The sequence below is a fragment of the Mytilus californianus genome, unplaced genomic scaffold (assembly GCF_021869535.1).
Source record: "Mytilus californianus isolate M0D057914Y unplaced genomic scaffold, xbMytCali1.0.p SCAF_10, whole genome shotgun sequence".
NCBI lineage: Eukaryota > Metazoa > Mollusca > Bivalvia > Mytilida > Mytilidae > Mytilus > Mytilus californianus.
In genome coordinates this window covers 74,554,172-74,577,433 of record NW_026262582.1, presented here as the reverse complement: position 1 = coordinate 74,577,433, position 23,262 = coordinate 74,554,172, and the positions used below count along the sequence as shown (strand labels likewise).

The 23,262-nt window shown below is 33.9% G+C and overlaps 1 protein-coding gene across 1 annotated transcript; it reads left to right on the top strand.

The window, feature by feature from the left end:
- The first annotated feature begins 1,118 nt into the window (after window positions 1-1,118).
- LOC127718531 (uncharacterized) lies at window positions 1,119-22,993 on the top strand. The gene is made up of 2 exons (XM_052224600.1): window positions 1,119-1,815; window positions 22,506-22,993. The coding sequence occupies exons 1-2, from the start codon at window positions 1,374-1,376 to the stop codon at window positions 22,985-22,987; spliced, it is 924 nt and encodes a 307-aa protein (XP_052080560.1). The 5' UTR covers window positions 1,119-1,373; the 3' UTR covers window positions 22,988-22,993.
- The last annotated feature ends 269 nt before the right edge of the window (window positions 22,994-23,262 follow it).

Sequence of the window (23,262 nt, the reverse complement as noted above, 5' to 3'; positions counted from 1 at the left end):
AAGGCAATAAGTAAAATTAGGCCTTAAGTCCTAGGCAATACGTAAAATTAGGCATTTAGATTAAGTCCTAGGCAATAAGGTAAATTAGGCATTAAACTTAAGTCCTAGGCAATAAGGTAAATTAGGCATTAAGCTTAAGTCCTAGGCAATAAGTAAAATTAGGCATTAAGCTTATTAATAAGTCCTAGGCAATAAGGTAAATTAGGCATTAAGCTTAAGTCCTAGGCAATAAGTAAAATTAGGCATTAAGCTTAAGTCCTAGGCAATAAGGTAAATTAGGCATTAAGCTTAAGTCCTAGGCAATAAGTAAAATTAGGCATTAAGCTTAAGTCGTAGGCAATAAGTAAAATTAGGCCTTAAGTCCTAGACAATAAGCTTAAGTCCTAGGCATTAAGCTTAAGTCCTAGGCAATAAGCTAACGTGGAATACACTTGATGTAAAGTACTGTTTAAATTATATTCCAAATATTGACATACATTTATTTAGTAGATCTTCAAATTTTAGTATTTTTATATATTCATAACATCATTATAAAACTAAGGAGATAAGGTGTGATTGCCAATGAGACAACCATCCACCAAAGTTCAAATAAAGTGGATGTAAGCAATTATAGGCAACCGCACGGCCTTCAACAATGCGAAAAACCCATACCGTATCTTTCGCTATAAAAGGCCCCGACATGAAAAATACGAAACAATTCAATTGAGAAAACTTACTTGTAATTCTTAGTGATATCATACAAATTATTATGTTTCAAACAAGTGATTATATCAACATGTAGCCTGTTTTAATAGCATTTTAAAAAAACTAATTTTAATCCAAAATAATAAGATATTCATCATGTTCATCCACTGTACTTACTGTATTGAAAAATAAATGTTGAAATATTGAAAAAGGATTTGTATAATTGATGTAATGATATTTTGAATGTTGGAATAAGAATGAGTTTTCTGTCCTACTTTTTTTCCTTTCATTGCAGCTCTGGTGAATACTTTTTGTTTTCTTCGTGTTCAATTAATTTTGTACTAAACAATTTAACATAACATATAATATAGCATCTTTCATGTTATTTTATAATTTGACCTATAAAAAATCTTTTCATTTCATTTTCAGAGAAACCTTGCACAAGTTCTCGGTGCATATCTGAACAATCGAACTGTTCATGTAATATCAACAAAACAGGAAACAGTTCCCGTCCTGGTACCCGGTCTGTTGATACGTTAGCTCTCGACAAGTCAGTCTTACTGGATCAATTAAGAGATAATTTAACATCATATTTTGACGAAGAGACGAATACAAGACAAAAACCTGCCCGATGTCCTGCAGAAAATTCTCATAAGTGGGATTTCAACTGCGTATCGCTTTGTCCTGATATGCCACATTTAAGTGCGACATCTGCGCGTGCGCAGGTTTATATCAAATGTAAGAGTAAACCAACCATCGAATTAGTGAACGTTAAACAAATGACGCCAATTCAAACTTTTCCGGAAAATTCAAAATGCATTTCTGAATTTGTAATGCAGAACTGTTACGATGGCAACCCAGTGCCAAGTCTAGTTCATTATATCTGGTTTTCCAAAAAAGAAATGAATTTTTATCATTTTCTTAGCTTTCTTAGTGCTAGTAAGTTTTTAAAACCATGTTTGATAATGGTTCATGGTGACTATCCGCCATTCGGATTCTATTGGGTATATTTATTAAATCTAGTGCCAAATATAATTCACGTGCAAAGAAATCCACCGGAAGCTGTATTCGGAATACCATTAGGAAACATAGAACATAAAGCAGATGTTGGCAGAATACAGGCTTTACAAAGTAAGTTTATAAAGTATTCACAAATGCAATCTGAAGGAATACAGATCCTGTGTTTAAGCTTCGCTTAGGGAGCTACCGTTTAATTTTTATGGGGGAGCTAGGATAAACAATTTTGTCCTGCATTTATTTTTTTTAGTTGTAATCTCTGTCCTGCCTTTTTATTTTTCACTCTATTCGGTCCTGCCTTTTTTTATTAGTTTATCTTGACTTTTTTTTACATAAAATGTCATCCTGCCTTTTTTTTGCCAAGTTGCTCATTCTGCCTTTTTTTTTACTCAAAACTCCTGTCCTGTCTTTTTTCAAATTTCATCCTAGCAATCCCCCAACCCCCACCCCTTATCCCCCAACCCCCATAAAAATCAAATGGTAGCACCCTTACAAGTTCATGACAACGCATCGTTCTACTTTCTGCTTTAAAGACCTTTCGACATCTCCTTGTTTTGTCGTAATGATACACATCTTCAAAATATGAAGGCTAGAAATTTCATTGACTGATGTTTTAATTAGCAGAACAGAAAGGAGAACGAACTATTTTCATATCCTTGTAAGCAAAGCGTGACTAAATGATCTGGGCTGATATGCATAAAACTACTTAAGTTAAGATTTGTTCCGAACGGACGGATTTTTCTACATGTCGTACGATAGATTAGTACTACGATTGGATATCTTAACTTAAGTGTTTTTATGCATACCAGCCCAGTATTTCAATTAGATTGTTATAAATGCACAAGGTAATACGACAACTCACAGATACAACTGCTAAAGTATGTATACATTCGACGATTTTGAATTTTTACATGCAGTTTGCAGTTTTCGTTACTGTCAATGTTTTTTTGTTAAGGTCCGAACAATATTGAAATAGACAAAAAAGAATGAAAAAATGTTGAATGATACCCAACTTGTTTCCATTCATTGTGAAAAAAAATCTTCTGAATATTCATATTCGGTAAAGATCGACTCGTTTTATTATACTAAACGCGACTCCTTTCCTAGTTAAAACAAAAATTAAGAGGATGTTGTATGATTGCTAATGAGACAACTGTCCACAAGAGAGTATATTACATAGAAGTACAATGTAAGCAAGGTCACCGTACGGCCATCAGCAATGAACAAAAGTCGATCGAAGAATTTTAATCGTCCGTACAAAAATTAACAGTTGTGTTTGAGCTCCTTTTGATATTGTTCGATAACTTTGCCAGTTCGACAATTACACAGATTGTGTACTCGTATTCTTTTAGGGGAAGACCATTTGATATTTGGAAAAGGGGGGGGGGGGGAGGGGGGTCGAAAGGATTTTTTCGGATTGATTTTTTAATTTCACCTGTTGCTTCGCATGCTTTTTTTTTCATTATCGTACAAATTTGTTTCCTGCATTTTGTGTCATAAATATATGACAGAATATTCATTTTGATTTTGTCTTGCGCAAAGAAATTCATTTCAGTTCTTCCCTGGCCAAGTTATTTTTTTTCCAAATTATCCTAGTACCCTCTCCCAGCAAAAAATTAAATAGTTGTCCACTCGCTACAAACACAAGTTATTGTTTTTATCTCATTCGCCGTACAATTAGAATTTGAAGGATTTGGGGTAATTTTATTGTTTGTACAACAGAGTGATTGTAAACCATTTACAACAATTTGAATAACGCCTTTAAAAATAATACCCAAAATGCACTAGATTCTGATTATATCCATCCTGCATATGTCACAGCATGAACGAGGGTTAAAGTTTTCTTTCGAAAATGAATTGGTCGGCACAGAAACACTTTCAACTATTTTTTTGTTCTTTATTATCTTATCCTTCAAAGTAAAATACGACGATTTTTTTTTATGGTTCTTCATAGGAAACTTTCATATCTGAAGATTTAAAAATAAGAAATTTCGTAGTTTACCAGCAACACACCGTAAAAAATTCATGCCTACCATATTATTCTTTTTTCTTTTTACTTATTTTCGTAGTGTTTTTTGTACACTTTTTTACGTACGTACGTTATACATATCTAATTTGGTCATGTTCTAAATCATTCCACTTTTCATATAGACAACTGTTATAAATGTCATTCACTGTAAAGAGGTCACCTTTAATGTTTGCCACCGGAAGAAACAGATGTCCGCAATTAACATGTAACATTTTTTTTCAAACAAAAACGCGAATATAATTGAAAACGGGCAAACTGTAAAACGTGCTTTTTCTTCGATGGAGTGGTATGGAACACGGTATGCATAAATGGTTTGATGCCTGTATGGTTTTGTAAACAATCACTATAACATGGTATAAGTTGATCGATTGAAACCTTGAGCGTTTCTGATTAAGTTAAATCCAGAAAAGCACTTTGGACGCACAAAATTATTTAAAGTGTTATTTTCTCTTTGGTTCTCTGATCTATCCAATGTCTTATCAGTGACTACTGGATGATAAATGAGATAACGAATGTATTTAATATAGACATGCGCGTAATAAATAATCATTTTATTGTTGTCTCCAGTCATAAAATCTATAATTCTAAACGAGGTGACCGGGTTTTACGTGTTGCCTCTACGTTGTTATATGGTTCGATGCATGCTACTTTTGTTCAAAAATAATGTAGATAAACTGAAATGCCACTCCCAACCAACAGTTGCTGGCTGACACAATGTTGACTGCTGTGCCCCTATTTTTGACATTTTTACCTATTATGTCTGTTTGTTTTGTTCACACATTGTTGTCAATATAATGGAATTTTATGCGACTGTCATACAAGTGATAGGTTTAGCTAGCTATAAAACCAGGTTTAATCCACCATTTTCTACATAAGGAAATGCCTGTACCACGTCAGGATATGACAGTTGTTTTCCATTCGTTTGATGTGTTTGATCTTTTCATTTTGCCTTTTGATAAGGGACTTTCCGTTTTGAATTTTCCTTGGAGTTCGGTATTTTTGTTATTTTACATTCTGCTATAAATGATACATTCTATATTGAAAAGGGATTCTTCCATATCAAAAGTGATAGAATAAAAAAAAAGATGTTAGTTTAATTAAAACAGTGAATTATATTGTTAATGAAAACACATGTCTTGGAAAGAAAAAGTTTCTGCCATTATTTTTTTTTCTGTTTTAAACACTTAAAGTAACTACATGGACACTGTTATTCAAACCGCAGAATCATTCTTAATTGTTTTTTATGCCCCACCTAGGAGCATTATGTTAAATTCGTTCTTTGCGTCCGTTCTTCCGTCCGTCCGTCTGTCACGCTTTTCAGGTTAAAGTTTTTGGCCAAGGTAGTTTTTGATGAAGTTGAAGTCCAATCAACTTTCAACTTAGTACACATGTTCCCTATGATATGATCTTTCTAATTTTAATGCCAAATTAGAGTTTTGACCCCAATTTCACGGTCCACTGAACATAGAAAATGATAGTGCGAGTGGGGCATCCGTGTACTGTGGACACATTCTTGTTATTTTTTTTTACTTAGTTTGAATGAATATGCCTGTGATAGATTGTACATGTACAAATGTGTCATGGATTTTGAATTTTCCCCATCTGATTTTAATATTTGTAAAACTGGGTCGATAAAAAGGGAGACAAGACTAATAACATTAGAAATACGCAAAGAATTCAAGTGGAAAAGAAATCCGAGAATCAGTTTTTTTTTCCAAATCATTCCGTAACTAGGGCAAACTGAACAATCATTAGGGAGGATAATAAACTACTGTAACAGTTTGCATACTACCTTTGCGGTATATAGCAATACTGATTGATTTGATCTGGTAAACGGAGACGCAACACATAAACAGGTCAACTCGTTTATTATTATAGAATTTATGACTTGAGACATCAATAAAATGATTATTTATTACACGCATGTCTATGAAATATATTTGCTATCTCATTAATCACCCTAGTAGTCACTGAAATGACTTTGGATAGACCAGAAAACCAACAATACTTTTCTGGATCTGCCGTCTTCAGGAAAGCTCAATCTTTTTGTACACTTTTGAAGTACATTATTCAGTCTTATTTTGGTCATGAGTTACAACCTTCCGCTTTTGATGTAGACAACTGTAAATGTCATTCACTGTAAAGAGGTCACTTTTATTGTCTGCCATCGGAAGAAACAGATGTCAGCAATTAACATGTAACTTTTTTTTTCAAACAAAAACACGAATATAATTGAAAACGGGCAAACTGTAAAACGTGCTTTTTCTTCGATGGAGTGGTATGGAACACGGTATGCATAAATGGTTTGATGCCTGTATGGTTTTGTAAACAATCACTATAACATGGTATAAGTTGATCGATTGAAACCTTGAGCGTTTCTGATTAAGTTAAATCCAGAAAAGCACTTTGGACGCACAAAATTATTTAAAGTGTTATTTTCTCTTTGGTTCTCTGATCTATATATCCAATGTCATATCAGTGACTGCTGGATGATAAATGAGATAACGAATGTATTTAATATAGACATGCGCGTAATAAATAATCATTTTATTGTTGTCTCCAGTCATAAATTCTATAATTCTAAACGAGGTGACCGGGTTTTATGTGTTGCCTCTACGTTGTTATATGGTTCGATGCATGTTACTTTTGTTTAAAAATAATGTAGATAAACTGAAATCCCACTCCCAACCAACAGTTGCTGGCTGACACAATGTTGACTGCTGTGCCCCTATTTTTGACATTTTTACCTATTATGTCTGTTTGTTTTGTTCACACATTGTTGTCAATATAATGGAATTTTATGCGACTGTCATACAAGTGATAGGTTTAGCTAGCTATAAAACCAGGTTTAATCCACCATTTTCTACATAAGGAAATGCCTGTACCACGTCAGGATATGACAGTTGTTTTCCATTCGTTTGATGTGTTTGATCTTTTCATTTTGCCTTTTGATAAGGGACTTTCCGTTTTGAATTTTCCTTGGAGTTCGGTATTTTTGTTATTTTACATTCTGCTATAAATGATACATTCTATATTGAAAAGGGATTCTTCCATATCAAAAGTGATAGAATAAAAAAAAAGATGTTAGTTTAATTAAAACAGTGAATTATATTGTTAATGAAAACACATGTCTTGGAAAGAAAAAGTTTCTGCCATTATTTTTTTTTCTGTTTTAAACACTTAAAGTAACTACATGGACACTGTTATTCAAACCGCAGAATCATTCTTAATTGTTTTTTATGCCCCACCTAGGAGCATTATGTTAAATTCGTTCTTTGCGTCCGTTCTTCCGTCCGTCCGTCTGTCACGCTTTTCAGGTTAAAGTTTTTGGCCAAGGTAGTTTTTGATGAAGTTGAAGTCCAATCAACTTTCAACTTAGTACACATGTTCCCTATGATATGATCTTTCTAATTTTAATGCCAAATTAGAGTTTTGACCCCAATTTCACGGTCCACTGAACATAGAAAATGATAGTGCGAGTGGGGCATCCGTGTACTGTGGACACATTCTTGTTATTTTTTTTTACTTAGTTTGAATGAATATGCCTGTGATAGATTGTACATGTACAAATGTGTCATGGATTTTGAATTTTCCCCATCTGATTTTAATATTTGTAAAACTGGGTCGATAAAAAGGGAGACAAGACTAATAACATTAGAAATACGCAAAGAATTCAAACGGAAAAGAAATCCGAGAATCAGTTTTTTTTTCCAAATCATTCCGTAACTAGGGCAAACTGAACAATCATTAGGGAGGATAATAAACTACTGTAACAGTTTGCATACTACCTTTGCGGTATATAGCAATACTGATTGATTTGATCTGGTAAACGGAGACGCAACACATAAACAGGTCAACTCGTTTATTATTATAGAATTGATGACTTGAGACATCAATAAAATGATTATTTATTACACGCATGTCTATGAAATACATTTGCTATCTCATTTATCACCCTAGTAGTCACTGAAATGACTTTGGATAGACCAGAAAACCAACAATACTTTTCTGGATCTGCCGTCTTCAGGAAAGCTCAATCTTTTTGTACACTTTTGAAGTACATTATTCAGTCTTATTTTGGTCATGAGTTACAACCTTCCGCTTTTGATGTAGACAACTGTAAATGTCATTCACTGTAAAGAGGTCACTTTTATTGTCTGCCATCGGAAGAAACAGATGTCAGCAATTAACATGTAACTTTTTTTTCATACAAAAACACGAATATAATTGAAAACGGGCAAACTGTAAAACGTGCTTTTTCTTCGATGGAGTGGTATGGAACACGGTATGCATAAATGGTTTGATGCCTGTATGGTTTTGTAAACAATCACTATAACATGGTATAAGTTGATCGATTGAAACCTTGAGCGTTTCTGATTAAGTTAAATCCAGAAAAGCACTTTGGACGCACAAAATTATTTAAAGTGTTATTTTCTCTTTGGTTCTCTGATCTATATATCCAATGTCATATCAGTGACTGCTGGATGATAAATGAGATAACGAATGTATTTAATATAGACATGCGCGTAATAAATAATCATTTTATTGTTGTCTCCAGTCATAAAATCTATTATAATTCTAAAAAGGGTGACCGGGTTTTATGTGTTGCCTCTACGTTGTTATATGGTTCGATGCATGTTACTTTTGTTTAAAAATAATGTAGATAAACTGAAATCCCACTCCCAACCAACAGTTGCTGGCTGACACAATGTTGACTGCTGTGCCCCTATTTTTGACATTTTTACCTATTATGTCTGTTTGTTTTGTTCACACATTGTTGTCAATATAATGGAATTTTATGCGACTGTCATACAAGTGATAGGTTTAGCTAGCTATAAAACCAGGTTTAATCCACAATTTTCTACATAAGGAAATGCCTGTACCAAGTCAGGATATGACAGTTGTTTTCCATTCGTTTGATGTGTTTGAGCTTTTCATTTTGCCTTTTGATAAGGGACTTTCCGTTTTGAATTTTCCTTGGAGTTCGGTATTTTTGTTATTTTACATTCTGCTATAAATGATACATTCTATATTGAAAAGGGATTCTTCCATATCAAAAGTGATAGAAACAAAAAAAAGATGTTAGTTTAATTAAAACAGTGAATTATATTGTTAATGAAAACACATGTCTTGGAAAGAAAAAGTTTCTGCCTTATTTTTTCTTCTGTTTTAAACACTTGAAGTAACTACATGGACACTGTTATTCAAACCGCAGAATCATTCTTAATTGTTTTTTATGCCCCACCTAGGAGCATTATGTTTTTCGTTCTTTGCGTCCGTTCTTCCGTCCGTCCGTATGTCACGCTTCAGGTTAAAGTTTTTTGCCAAGGTAGTTTTTGATGAAGTTGAAGTCCAATCAACTTTCAACTTAGTACACATGTTCCCTATGATATGATATTTCTAATTTTAATGACAAATAAGAGTTTTGACCCCAATTTCACGGTCCACTGAACATAGAAAATGATAGTGCGAGTGGGGCATCCGTGTACTGTGGACACATTCTTGTTATTTGTTTTACTTAGTTTGAATGAATATGCCTGTGATAGATTGTACATGTACAAATGTGTCATGGATTTTGAATTTTTCCCATCTTATTTTAATATTTGTAAAACTGGGTCGATAAAAAGGGAGACAAGACTAATAACATTAGAAATACGCAAAGAATTCAAACGGAAAAGAAATCCGAGAATCAGTTTTTTTTCCAAATCATTCCGTAACTAGGGCAAACTGAACAATCATTAGGGAGGATAATAAACTACTGTAACAGTTTGCATACATGTACTACCTTTGCGGAATATAGCAATACTGATTGATTTGATCTGGTAAACGGAGACGCAACACATAAACAGGTCAACTCGATTATTATTATAGAATTTATGACTTGAGACATCAATAAAATGATTATTTATTACACGCATGTCTATGAAATACATTTGCTATCTCATTAATCACCCTAGTAGTCACTGAAATGACTTTGGATAGACCAGAAAACCAACAATACTTTTCTGGATCTGCCGTCTTCAGGAAAGCTCAATCTTTTTGTACACTTTTGAAGTACATTATTCAGTCTTATTTTGGTCATGAGTTACAACCTTCCGCTTTTGATGTAGACAACTGTAAAGTATGTCATTCACTGTAAAGAGGTCACTTTTATTGTCTGCCATCGGAAGAAACAGATGTCAGCAATTAACATGTAACTTTTTTTTTCAAACAAAAACACGAATATAATTGAAAACGGGCAAACTGTAAAACGTGCTTTTTCTTCGATGGAGTGGTATGGAACACGGCATGCATAAATGGTTTGATGCCTGTATGGTTTTGTAAACAATCACTATAACATGGTATAAGTTGATCGATTGAAACCTTGAGCGTTTCTGATTAAGTTAAATCCAGAAAAGCACTTTGAACGCACAAAATTATTTAAAGTGTTATTTTCTCTTTGGTTCTCTGATCTATCCAATGTCATATCAGTGACTGCTGGATGATAAATGAGATAACGAATGTATTTAATATAGACATGCGCATAATAAATAATCATTTTATTGTTGTCTCTAGTCATAAAATTTATAATTCTAAACGAGGTGACCGGGTTTTATGTGTTGCCTCTACGTTGTTATATGGTTCGATGCATGTTACTTTTGTTCAAAAATAATGTAGATAAACTGAAATCCCACTCCCAACCAACAGTTGCTGGCTGACACAATGTTGACTGCTGTGCCCCTATTTTTGACATTTTTACCTATTATGTCTGTTTGTTTTGTTCACACATTGTTGTCAATATAATGGAATTTTATGCGACTGTCATACAAGTGATAGGATTAGCTATCTATAAAACCAGGTTTAGTCCACCATTTTCTACATAAGGAAATGCCTGTACCAAGTCAGGATATGACAGTTGTTTTCCATTCGTTTGATGTGTTTGAGCTTTTCATTTTGCCTTTTGATAAGGGACTTTCCGTTTTGAATTTTCCTTGGAGTTCGGTATTTTTGTTATTTTACATTCTGCTATAAATGATACATTCTATATTGAAAAGGGATTCTTCCATATCAAAAGTGATAGAAACAAAAAAAAGATTAAAACAGTGAATTATATTGTTAATGAAAACACATGTCTTGGAAAGAAAAAGTTTCTGCCTTATTTTTTTCTCTGTTTTAAACACTTAAAGTAACTACATGGACACTGTTATTCAAACCGCAGAATCATTCTTAATTGTTTATTATGCCCCACCTAGGAGCATTATGTTTTTCGTTCTTTGCGTCCGTTCTTCCGTCCGTCCGTCTGTCACGCTTCCGGTTAAAGTTTTTGGCCAAGGTAGTTTTTGATGAAGTTGAAGTCCAATCAACTTTCAACTTAGTACACATGTTCCCTATGATATGATCTTTCTAAATTTAATGCCAAATTAGAGTTTTGACCCCAATTTCACGGTCCACTGAACATAGAAAATGATAGTGCGAGTGGGGCATCCGTGTACTGTGGACACATTCTTGTTATTTGTTTTACTTAGTTTGAATGAATATGCCTGTGATAGATTGTACATGTACAAATGTGTCATGGATTTTGAATTTTTCCCATCTTATTTTAATATTTGTAAAACTGGGTCGATAAAAAGGGAGACAAGACTAATAACATTAGAAATACGCAAAGAATTCAAACGGAAAAGAAATCCGAGAATCAGTTTGTTTTCCAAATCATTCCATAACTAGGGCAAACTGAACAATCATTAGGGAGGATAATAAACTACTGTAACAGTTTGCATACTACCTTTGCGGTATATAGCAATACAGATTGATTTGATCTGTTAAACGGAGACGCAACACATAAACAGGTCAACTCGTTTATTATTACAGATTTTATGACTTGAGACATCAATAAAATGATTATTTATTACGCGCATGTCTATGAAATACATTTGCTATCTCATTAATCACCCTAGTAGTCACTGAAATGACTTTGGATAGACCAGAAAACCAACAATACTTTTCTGGATCTGCCGTCGTCAGGAAAGCTCAATCTTTTTGTACACTTTTGAAGTACATTATTCAGTCTTATTTTGGTCATGAGTTATACAACCTTCCGCTTTTGATGTAGACAACTGTAAATGTCAGTCACTGTAAAGAGGTCACTTTTATTGTCTGCCATCGGAAGAAACAGATGTCAGCAATTAACATGTAACTTTTTTTTTCAAACAAAAACACGAATATAATTGAAAACGGGCAAACTGTAAAACGTGCTTTTTCTTCGATGGAGTGGTATGGAACACGGTATGCATAAATGGTTTGATGCCTGTATGGTTTTGTAAACAATCACTATAACATGGTATAATTTGATGGATTGAAACCTTGAGCGTTAAATCCAGAAAAGCACTTTGGACGCACAAAATTATTTAAAGTGTTATTTTCTCTTTGGTTCTCTGATCTATCTAATGTCTTATCAGTGACTGCTGGATGATAAATGAGATAACGAATGTATTTAATATAGACATGCGCGTAATAAATAATCATTTTATTGTTGTCTCCAGTCATAAAATCTATAATTCTAAACGAGGTGACCGGGTTTTATGTGTTGCCTCTACGTTGTTATATGGTTCGATGCATGTTACTTTTGTTCAAAAATAATGTAGATAAACTGAAATTCCACTCTCAATCAACAGTTGCTGGCTGACACAATGTTGACTGCTGTGCCCCTATTTTTGACATTTTTACCTATTATGTCTGTTTGTTTTGTTCACACATTGTTGTCAATATAATGGAATTTTTTCGACTGTCATACAAGTGAGAGGTTTAGCTAGCTATAAAACCAGGTTTAATCCACAATTTTCTACATAAGGAAATGCCTGTACCAAGTCAGGAATATGACAGTTGTTTTCCATTCGTTTGATGTGTTTGAGCTTTTCATTTTGCCATTTAATAAGGGACTTTCCATTTTGCCATTTGATAAGGGACTTTCCATTTTGAATTTTCCTTGGAGTTCGGTATTTTTTTTATTTTACATTCTACTATAAATGATACATTCTATATTGAAAAGGGATTCTTCCATATCAAAAGTGATAGGGAAAAAAAAGATGTTAGTTTAATTAAAACAGTGAATTATAGTGTTAATGAAAACACATGTCTTGGAAAGAAAAAGTTTCTGCCTTATTTTTTTCTCTGTTTTGAACACTTAAAGTAACTACATGGACACTGTTGTTCAATTCGCAGAATCATTCTTGATTGTTTTTATGCCCCACCTAGGAGCATTATGTTTTTTCGGTCTGTGCGTCCGTTCTTCCGTCCGTCCGTCTGTCACGCTTCCGGTTAAAGTTTTTGGCCAAGGTAGTTTTTGATGAAGTTGAAATCCAATCAACTTTCAACTTAGTACACATGTTCCCTATGATATGATCTTTCTAATTTTAATGCCAAATTAGAGTTTTGGCCCCAATTTCATGGTCCACTGAACATAGAAAATGATAGTGCGAGTGGGGCATCCGTGTACTGTGAACACATTCTTGTTATTTTTTTTTTACTTAGTTTGAATGAATATGCCTGTGATAGATTGTACATGTACAAATGTGTCATGGATTTAGAATTTTTCCCATCTTATTTTAATATTTGTAAAACTGGGTCGATAAAAATGGAGACAAGACTAATAACATTAGAAATACGCAAAGAATTCAAACGGAAAAGAAATCCGAGAATCAGTTTGTTTTCCAAATCATTCCATAACTAGGGCAAAATGAATAATCATTAGGGAAGATGATACACTACTGTAACAGTTTGCATACTACCTTTGCGGTATATAGCAATACTGATTGATTTGATCTGTTAAACGGAGACGCAACACATAAACAGGTCAACTCGTTTATTATTACAGATTTTATGACTTGAGACATCAATAAAATGATTATTTATTACGCGCATGTCTATGAAATACATTTGCTATCTCATTAATCACCCTAGTAGTCACTGAAATGACTTTGGATAGACCAGAAAACCAACAATACTTTTCTGGATCTGCCGTCTTCAGGAAAGCTCAATCTTTTTGTACACTTTTGAAGTACATTATTCAGTCTTATTTTGGTCATGAGTTACAACCTTCCGCTTTTGATGTAGACAACTGTAAATGTCAGTCACTGTAAAGAGGTCACTTTTATTGTCTGCCATCGGAAGAAACAGATGTCAGCAATTAACATGTAACTTTTTTTTTCAAACAAAAACACGAATATAATTGAAAACGGGCAAACTGTAAAACGTGCTTTTTCTTCGATGGAGTGGTATGGAACACGGTATGCATAAATGGTTTGATGCCTGTATGGTTTTGTAAACAATCACTATAACATGGTATAATTTGATGGATTGAAACCTTGAGCGTTAAATCCAGAAAAGCACTTTGGACGCACAAAATTATTTAAAGTGTTATTTTCTCTTTGGTTCTCTGATCTATCTAATGTCTTATCAGTGACTGCTGGATGATAAATGAGATAACGAATGTATTTAATATAGACATGCGCGTAATAAATAATCATTTTATTGTTGTCTCCAGTCATAAAATCTATAATTCTAAACGAGGTGACCGGGTTTTATGTGTTGCCTCTACGTTGTTATATGGTTCGATGCATGTTACTTTTGTTCAAAAATAATGTAGATAAACTGAAATTCCACTCTCAATCAACAGTTGCTGGCTGACACAATGTTGACTGCTGTGCCCCTATTTTTGACATTTTTACCTATTATGTCTGTTTGTTTTGTTCACACATTGTTGTCAATATAATGGAATTTTTTCGACTGTCATACAAGTGAGAGGTTTAGCTAGCTATAAAACCAGGTTTAATCCACAATTTTCTACATAAGGAAATGCCTGTACCAAGTCAGGAATATGACAGTTGTTTTCCATTCGTTTGATGTGTTTGAGCTTTTCATTTTGCCATTTAATAAGGGACTTTCCATTTTGCCATTTGATAAGGGACTTTCCATTTTGAATTTTCCTTGGAGTTCGGTATTTTTTTTATTTTACATTCTACTATAAATGATACATTCTATATTGAAAAGGGATTCTTCCATATCAAAAGTGATAGGGAAAAAAAAGATGTTAGTTTAATTAAAACAGTGAATTATAGTGTTAATGAAAACACATGTCTTGGAAAGAAAAAGTTTCTGCCTTATTTTTTTCTCTGTTTTGAACACTTAAAGTAACTACATGGACACTGTTGTTCAATTCGCAGAATCATTCTTGATTGTTTTTATGCCCCACCTAGGAGCATTATGTTTTTTCGGTCTGTGCGTCCGTTCTTCCGTCCGTCCGTCTGTCACGCTTCCGGTTAAAGTTTTTGGCCAAGGTAGTTTTTGATGAAGTTGAAATCCAATCAACTTTCAACTTAGTACACATGTTCCCTATGATATGATCTTTCTAATTTTAATGCCAAATTAGAGTTTTGGCCCCAATTTCATGGTCCACTGAACATAGAAAATGATAGTGCGAGTGGGGCATCCGTGTACTGTGAACACATTCTTGTTATTTTTTTTTTACTTAGTTTGAATGAATATGCCTGTGATAGATTGTACATGTACAAATGTGTCATGGATTTAGAATTTTTCCCATCTTATTTTAATATTTGTAAAACTGGGTCGATAAAAATGGAGACAAGACTAATAACATTAGAAATACGCAAAGAATTCAAACGGAAAAGAAATCCGAGAATCAGTTTGTTTTCCAAATCATTCCATAACTAGGGCAAAATGAATAATCATTAGGGAAGATGATACACTACTGTAACAGTTTGCATACTACCTTTGCGGTATATAGCAATACTGATTGATTTGATCTGGTAAACGGAGACGCAACACATAAACAGATCAACTCGTTTATTATTATAGATTTTATGACTTGAGACAACAATAAAATGATTATTTATTACGCGCATGTCTATGAAATACATTTGCTATCTCGTTAATCATCCTAGTAGTCACTGAAATGACATTGGATAGACCAGAAAACCAACAATACTTTTCTGGATCTGCCGTCCTCAGGAAAGCTCAATTTTTTGTACACTTTTGAAGTAAATTATTCAGTCTTATTTTGGTCATGAGTTACAACCTTCCGCTTTTGATATAGACAACTGTAAAGTATGTCATTCACTGTAAAGAGGTCACTTTTAATGTCTGCCATCGGAAGAAACAGATGTCAGCAATTAACATGTAACTTTTTTTTTCTTTTTTTTTTAATAAAATGCACGGATATATTTGGAAACAAGCATACTGTAAAACGTAGTATTTAACGGTGGTCTGGTATGTTGTATTGTACACGGTATATATGAATAGCTGTGGCTGATTGAGGGACGCCTGGAAGGCGTTCGACCCCCTTTGATTGGAAAATATATAATTTTCAAGTATAAAATCTTCCAACATTATTTTGATTGGCGCCGCTTGATGTATCAGACCTGAAAACGTGAGGACCTATATTACAAAAAGGACCAACACTTGAGGAGCTTATATTACAAAAAGGACCAAAACTTGAGGAGCTAATATTACAAAAAGGACCAAAACTTAAGGAGTAAATATGACAAAAAGAAAGAGTAGCCTTATTCGTCCAAGGTCCAATTTGCCAGAGGGAGTTTTTGAAATCATTGATTAAAAAGATATATCAAAAAGTATTATACCAACATACCATACCAACGTACCATTCATCATATCGTAACATTTTTTGTACCGTACCAACATATTAACATACCACAGTACCAGCGTTTCATACTATGATATCGTAACCATTTGCGATATAACCAACATACCATACCACCGTACCATTCATCATATGGCAAAATTAGGGGGACTTTGCTAATTTGCATTGCAGCCTTATCATGACGACAGCCATTACAATAAGATTATACATGCCCCTAAAATAAAAATGCAAATATGCCAATTCCTATGTCTAATCAACAATTTGTTTTTATAGGCAAATTGTTCATGTATTTTGCCTTCTGTCCGTACATACAAATGAATGAAGACTTTTGGCCTTCTTAGTTTGAAAATCGGAAGCGTAACCGTAGTATAATTGCTATATAAAATAACGAAAAATCGTAAAAAGCAAGATTGAAAATAGAAATAATCCAACGTAACGTTATTTTTATAAGGAGCGGATCCAGAAATTTTGGAAGAGGGTGTTATTGCCGAAACAATTGATATGTATCGCCGAGGGTAGCGATGCGAAAGTATTTTGGACGATTAAATGCTAAAGAATATTCATATATAATCCAATCAAAAGGAAGGCGTAAGACGTCTACCCCTCCCCTGAATCCGCCACTGGTTATATCCACCCTGGTCTAAATTCCCCATTCCACTCCGTGAACGCAGGTAAAAGTTTTTTTTTTTCTTTTCTTCCGAAAATGTTTTGGTCGACACAGAAACACTTTTAAACGCCATGTTTTTCTTGCTTATCTTATTCTTCTAAGCATATTGTGACGATTTGGTTCTGATTCTTCATTGGAAAACTTTCATATCTAAAGATATGGTAATTAAAAATTCATAGTAAACTAGTAACACACTGTAAAATCAATTCATGTCTACCATATATCTTCTTTTTTTTTTAACCTATTTTCGTGGTATTATTATACAGTTTTAAAGTACATACATTATTCATATCTAATTTGGTCATAATTTACAACCTTCCGCTTTTGATATAGACAAATGTATTTAATGTCAGTCGCTGTAAAGAGGTCACCTTTAATGTTTGCCACCGGAAGAAACAGATACATGTCAGCAATTCATATGTAATGAAATCTTTTTTTTTTAATGAAAAGCACAGATATATTTGGAAATGGGCAGACTGTAAAACGTTGTATTTTACGGTGGCCTGTCATGTGGTATGGTACACGGTATGCATGAATGGCAGTAACGGATTAAGGGGGCGCATGGAAGACGTCCGCCCCACTTTGATTGGGAAATATATCATTTTATAGCCTAAAATCGTCCAATTTTTTTTTCTCGATTCGCTCCTCTTGTGTTTTTTGTTCTACCCAAGTCGGTAAGTACAAATAGAAAAAAAAAGAGAAGATATGGTATGATTGCCAATGTGACAACTCTCCACAAGAGACCAAATGACACAGAAATTAACAACTATAGGTCACCGTACGGCCTTCAACAATGAGCAAAGCCCATACCGCACAGTCAGCTATAAAAGGCCCCGAAATGACAATGTAAAACAATTCAAACGAGAAAACTAACGGCCTAATCTATGTACAAAAAAATGAACGAAAAACAAATACTAGTATGTAACACATTAACAAACGACAACCACTGAATATCAGGCTCCTGACTTGGGACAGGCACATACATAAAGAATGTGGCGGGGTTAAACATGTTAGCGGGATCCCAACCCTCCCCCTAACCTGGGACAACCCCTCTCAAAAATCCTGGGTCCACCCCTGATAGTATGCTGGTATGGTATGGTACAATTTACTATAAGTTAATGGAATGCAGCATGTCCTATGGTTTGATGTATGAAACTTTTTTCAAAGATGATGAAAATTACCAGAGAATAGTAAAGGGAGCTACCATTTGATTTTTATGGGGTGGGGGGCTAGGATGAAATTTGAAAAAAAAGGCAGGACATGAGTTTTGAGTAAAAAAAAAGGCAGGATGAGCAACTTGGCAAAACAAAAGGCAGGATGACAATTTATGTAAAAAAAGTCAGGATAAACTAATAAAAAAAAAGGCAGGACCGAACAGAGTGAAAAATAAAAAGGCAGGACAGAGATTACAACTAAAAAAAATCCATGACAAAATTTTTCATCCCCCCCCCCCCACTCCCCAAAAAAACAAATGGTAGCTCCCTTAATCAAAACACATGGTAGAAATAGTAGTATGTCTCATATCTCCAAAACTTTTCCCTAACTACCCAACATATGAATAATAAATAGAAAGAATAACGTAACAGTTTGCATACCACCTTTGAAGTATATAGCGATATATACCTACTGATTTGATATGGTTAACGGAGAAGCGATACTTAAAAACAGGTCAAGTCGTTTAGATATATAGATTTTATGACTGGAGACAACAATTAAATGATTATTTATTACGCGCATGTCTACATTAAATACAATCGTTATCTAATTTATCATCCTGGCAGTCACTGAAATGACATGGGGATAGACCTCAGAACCAAATGAAAATAACACTTTTTTTATATAATTTTTTTAAGTCCGAAACGTTTTTCTGGGTTTGTCTTCATCGGAAACGCTCAAAACCAAAAAGTAACATGAAAGCCAATGATATATATATAAGACCTGAACACGTGAATAGCTTTATGACAGAAAGGAATCTAAAAATGGTAAAATTGAGAATGGAAATGGGGAATGTATCAAAGAGACAACGACCCAACCATAGAGCAGAAAACAGCTGAAGGCCACCAATGGGTCTTTAACACAGCGAGAAAATCCCGCATCCGGAGGTGGGCTTCAGCTGGCCCCTAAATAAAAATGTGTACTAGTTCAATGAAAATGGACGTCACACTAAACTCCAAAACATATAAATGAACTAAAATTAAGGATGTTCGCTTTTCTGTTTCAAAATAACAAGCTTTTTAAAAGACTGTTCTAAAATGATAGTATATAAATAAAGGAACTAAAAGAGCAGAAAAAAATGATGGTCCGTGTGCTTGTTTTCGAGATATAAACCATTGAAAATTTGGCGGGAAATTATTCTCTCTAGATTTTTCATACCTTTAACATTGGTCGCTTTTTTGTTTCAAAAACTATGAAAAAAAAAGGATTTTATAAGATTTTCAAATATGGCTTTTTAAACTATATGTAATAAAATTATGAAAAGAAAAGTAGGTGTTAGTGGGCAAAATTTGTTAATGGCAATACATGGATAAAACCAGAGGATTCCGAAAATCTGGCAAAACTTCAAAAACAAGAGGAGCAAACATCCTTAAAAAACATACAAGACTAACAAAGGCCTGAGGCTCCAGACTTGGGACAGGTGCAAAAATGCGGCGGGGTTAAACATGTTTCGTGAGATCTCAACCCTCACCTAGCCTAATTCATCTAGGGTCAACTTTGCCTGAGGGACTTGCAACCTTACTTTTTAAAACAATTTATTGATTTATCAGAGAGAACAAAACAATAAATCTTGTTAGTACTGAAGTACTGACTATTGGGCTGATGATACACATGGGGGCGATGATGTCCATAGTATTGGTATCAAACCAGTGCTAGTAAATGAAAATAATATTTTTTATAATTTCGTGCGTCCGATGCGATTTTTTTCTGAATAAATCTTCATTAATTACATTATATTATTACTTAACGCGGAAGAACTGTTTGTCACTATAGATTTTTCTATCAGTGTTAGAATGTGTTAGAATGAGGGTGTGGATGGGGGGTTTACAGAATAGAGAATAACGGGCAAAAAATATAAAGAATAGTGAAAATAGACCCAAAAAAATAAAGAATAGAGAATAATGAGGTGCTAAAATATAAAGAATAGAGAATAATGGGCAAAAAGTATAAAGAATAGAAAAAAATGACCTTAAAACCCCCATTCAGACCCTCTAGACTAGATTATATATGTTAATTTGTCTCTTATTTTAAACCCATGGGTTTATCTTTTCATTTTACTTCATAATAAATATTATGTACTATGAAATTAATTTGGGAATAATATTAGATTATTTTTCCCCAAACATTTTCGAAACTTAGTAAGAACAGATTTTTGTTTGTTGTACGGAATACCATTCATTTCTAAAAATGACCTTGTCTTTGAAACTTTACCCATTGAAAATGTTTTTGACTGTTTCACAATTGACAATGTTTGCTGGCAATATAAATAAGTGGCTCGACATCAACACACCGAAATCTGCAGAGGGATCCAAATCCCGAGGAGCAATTACACGATACCACAACTTTGACTTATGAATTGTACTAAAGAAAGTGTAATACGCCTTTTCAGAATCTGAAACACTATGTATAATCTCATTGTTCGTACATCAAAATGAAAATAGCGTTACATTGTACGTCATTGGATGAATTTCCATTGTTTAGAACGTTTAACACCAATCACAACGTTTTGGTGTATGCTTGTGAAAATATTACCCAGAATGCATTAGATTCTGCAACGGCGAGTTGCTCTTAGGTATTCGGATCCCTACGCGGATTTCGGTTCGGGGTACCCATAATGATCAAGTAATTTTCAGCGTACGATGATCAGATTTCAACTCATTTCCAACACATATTTCAACCAGGTTTCAGTACATTTTAAACGTTGATAGCCAAAGTTGGTTCGAAGGTAGATTTTCAACCGTCCTTTAAATTTTCTCAAATACATCCAACTTTCAGCGTTGTTCAACATTACACCAGGATTCCACGTTGAATCAATGTTGTCGTGTTTGCTGGGTGGCTGAAATTTTTTCATACCGTATCATACTTCAGTTCAGTTATACCATGGTATGGTATACCATACCACCTTACCATTCATTATTGCTTTGGTATCGTAATATTTGTACCGTTCTATCAGATCGTACAACTTTGAAGGCAAGTTTTATGATAAATCACACCATACCACATACCATACCGTCATACCATACCAAGTTTTACAATATGCCATTTAAATACACTTCTGACTTCTGAATTGATTGATTAATGTTCTTACAACGAAATTGGTGGTTGGTTTACTTAGGGAACTGGTATTAGATAATCTCCGTCAAATTTTTCAGCCTTTTTTTTTCCTTTTCATTTTCAAGACTGAGGATTTAAATATGATCAATAATTTATTAAGGGCTTGTTTAATTTAAGATAAGTGAGTATGTCGCGCCATTATTGAAAATATTTATTAGATTTCTTTGTCAGATATATTCTACTATTAGTTGATATTACTCCGCAGATGTGTTCTTTAGTAAAAATATATACGCGCGACCTCCATCTAGCAAAATCGTCTGCTGAAACCTGTGCTAGGGCCGTCTTGAATTTGCGTTGAGGTGTTAATTTTTGTGCCGTGTTGAAGGCTTCTGTGACATTGAGGTGGAGAAAAGCAATGACGTGTCAAAATAAGAAGATGTGGTATGATTTCCAATGAGACAATTTTTCCCCAGATACCAAATGACGTAGAAGGTATGCAACTATAGGTCACAAAACACATACCACATAGCAAGCTGTAAAAGCCCCAAAGATGACAAATGTCAAACAATTCATATGATAAACAACAACAACAAACGACACCAACTGGATTACAGGCTCCTGACTTGGGACAGGGATACAGAATGTGGCTGGATTAAACATGTTTTCGGGACTGTGACAATATGTGTAATAGACCAACATAAAAACAAACTATAAAATCACAGTTGAAAAGGGCTTAATCATCAGATCGATACAAATCGCAGTTGAAAAGGACTTAATCATCAGATCGATACAAATCACAGTTGAAAAGGGCTTAATCATCAGATCGATACAAATCACAAAAACACATATGACACAGATCTGAGTGTACTCGCAGTTGTTGACAGCTAGTTCAAAGCCAATAACGACTAATGATGAAAAAAATCCTGTATCTAAGATAAAAATATCAATCGGTACACTCTCTTCTTTTGTTTTAATATTTGCAAGCGCACATGATGACTTTTTGTAATGAATGATATCAGAAATTTTTTTAAAAAGGTACTGAAGAATAACATCTTTACATCAAAATTGTAAACGACTATATTTTTCCCGTTCATATAAAATAACGAACAGCACATGTGATACGTTACCGGAAGTGAAATGAAAGATGGGAGCAAGAACTTTCAGTATAGTTTATTTCTCTTTTTCAGGATTTGGGGGAATATATATGGACACAGACGAGGTCATACTAAGGTCATTGGACAATCTTCGAAAATACCCTTTTACCCTCAGTCACGCAGTTGACCATAATCTCAGTAACGGACTTATTCTTTCGGAGAAAAATGCAGCTTTTTTGAGCAAATGGTTTTCAGAATATAAAACCTACACAAAAGATCAATGGGCATATCATTCAACAATTGTGCCAAATTTGTTATCTGAAAAATATCCACATTTAATTCATGTTGAAAATAAAACATTTGTGAGACCTAATTATACGCAACTTCGGTTACTGTTTGAAATGAATTTTGATTGGTCTAAAAATTATGCTATTCATTTATATATACGCTTTTACAAGTTTATCCATGATTTTCATGATATAAGATATTTGAATACTACTATTGGATCTGTAGCTAGACATGTTCTGTACGGGAGTAAAGAACTTTGTGCTAATTCACTCAATAAAATGCAATAAAACTAACCTCCGACTTTCTTTTGACAATATACATAGAGTTAACGTGCAACAAAATCTGCTGACTTCAAAGGAGAAAGTTCACGAAGGGTTAAAATTGGCCACAGCGAGAGTACAAGGGAAAATCGTGATGAAAGAAAATGTAAACAGATGTGGGAAGTAGAAAATATTACACGGTTCTGAAATAACAATTTGAATGCACCAAATCATTTAACACCTGTTTAGACAAAGTTTAATTAACAAATGGGAACGCATGGAAAACATAAAAAAAAGACAAA

Coding starts and splice junctions, on each gene's coding strand:
- LOC127718531 (XM_052224600.1), top strand. CDS start 1,374: ATGCCACATTTAAGTGCGACATCTGCGCGTGCGCAGGTTTATATCAAA. Junction 1,816..22,505: donor CAGAATACAGGCTTTACAAA/GTAAGTTTATAA, acceptor TCTCTTTTTCAG/GATTTGGGGGAATATATATG.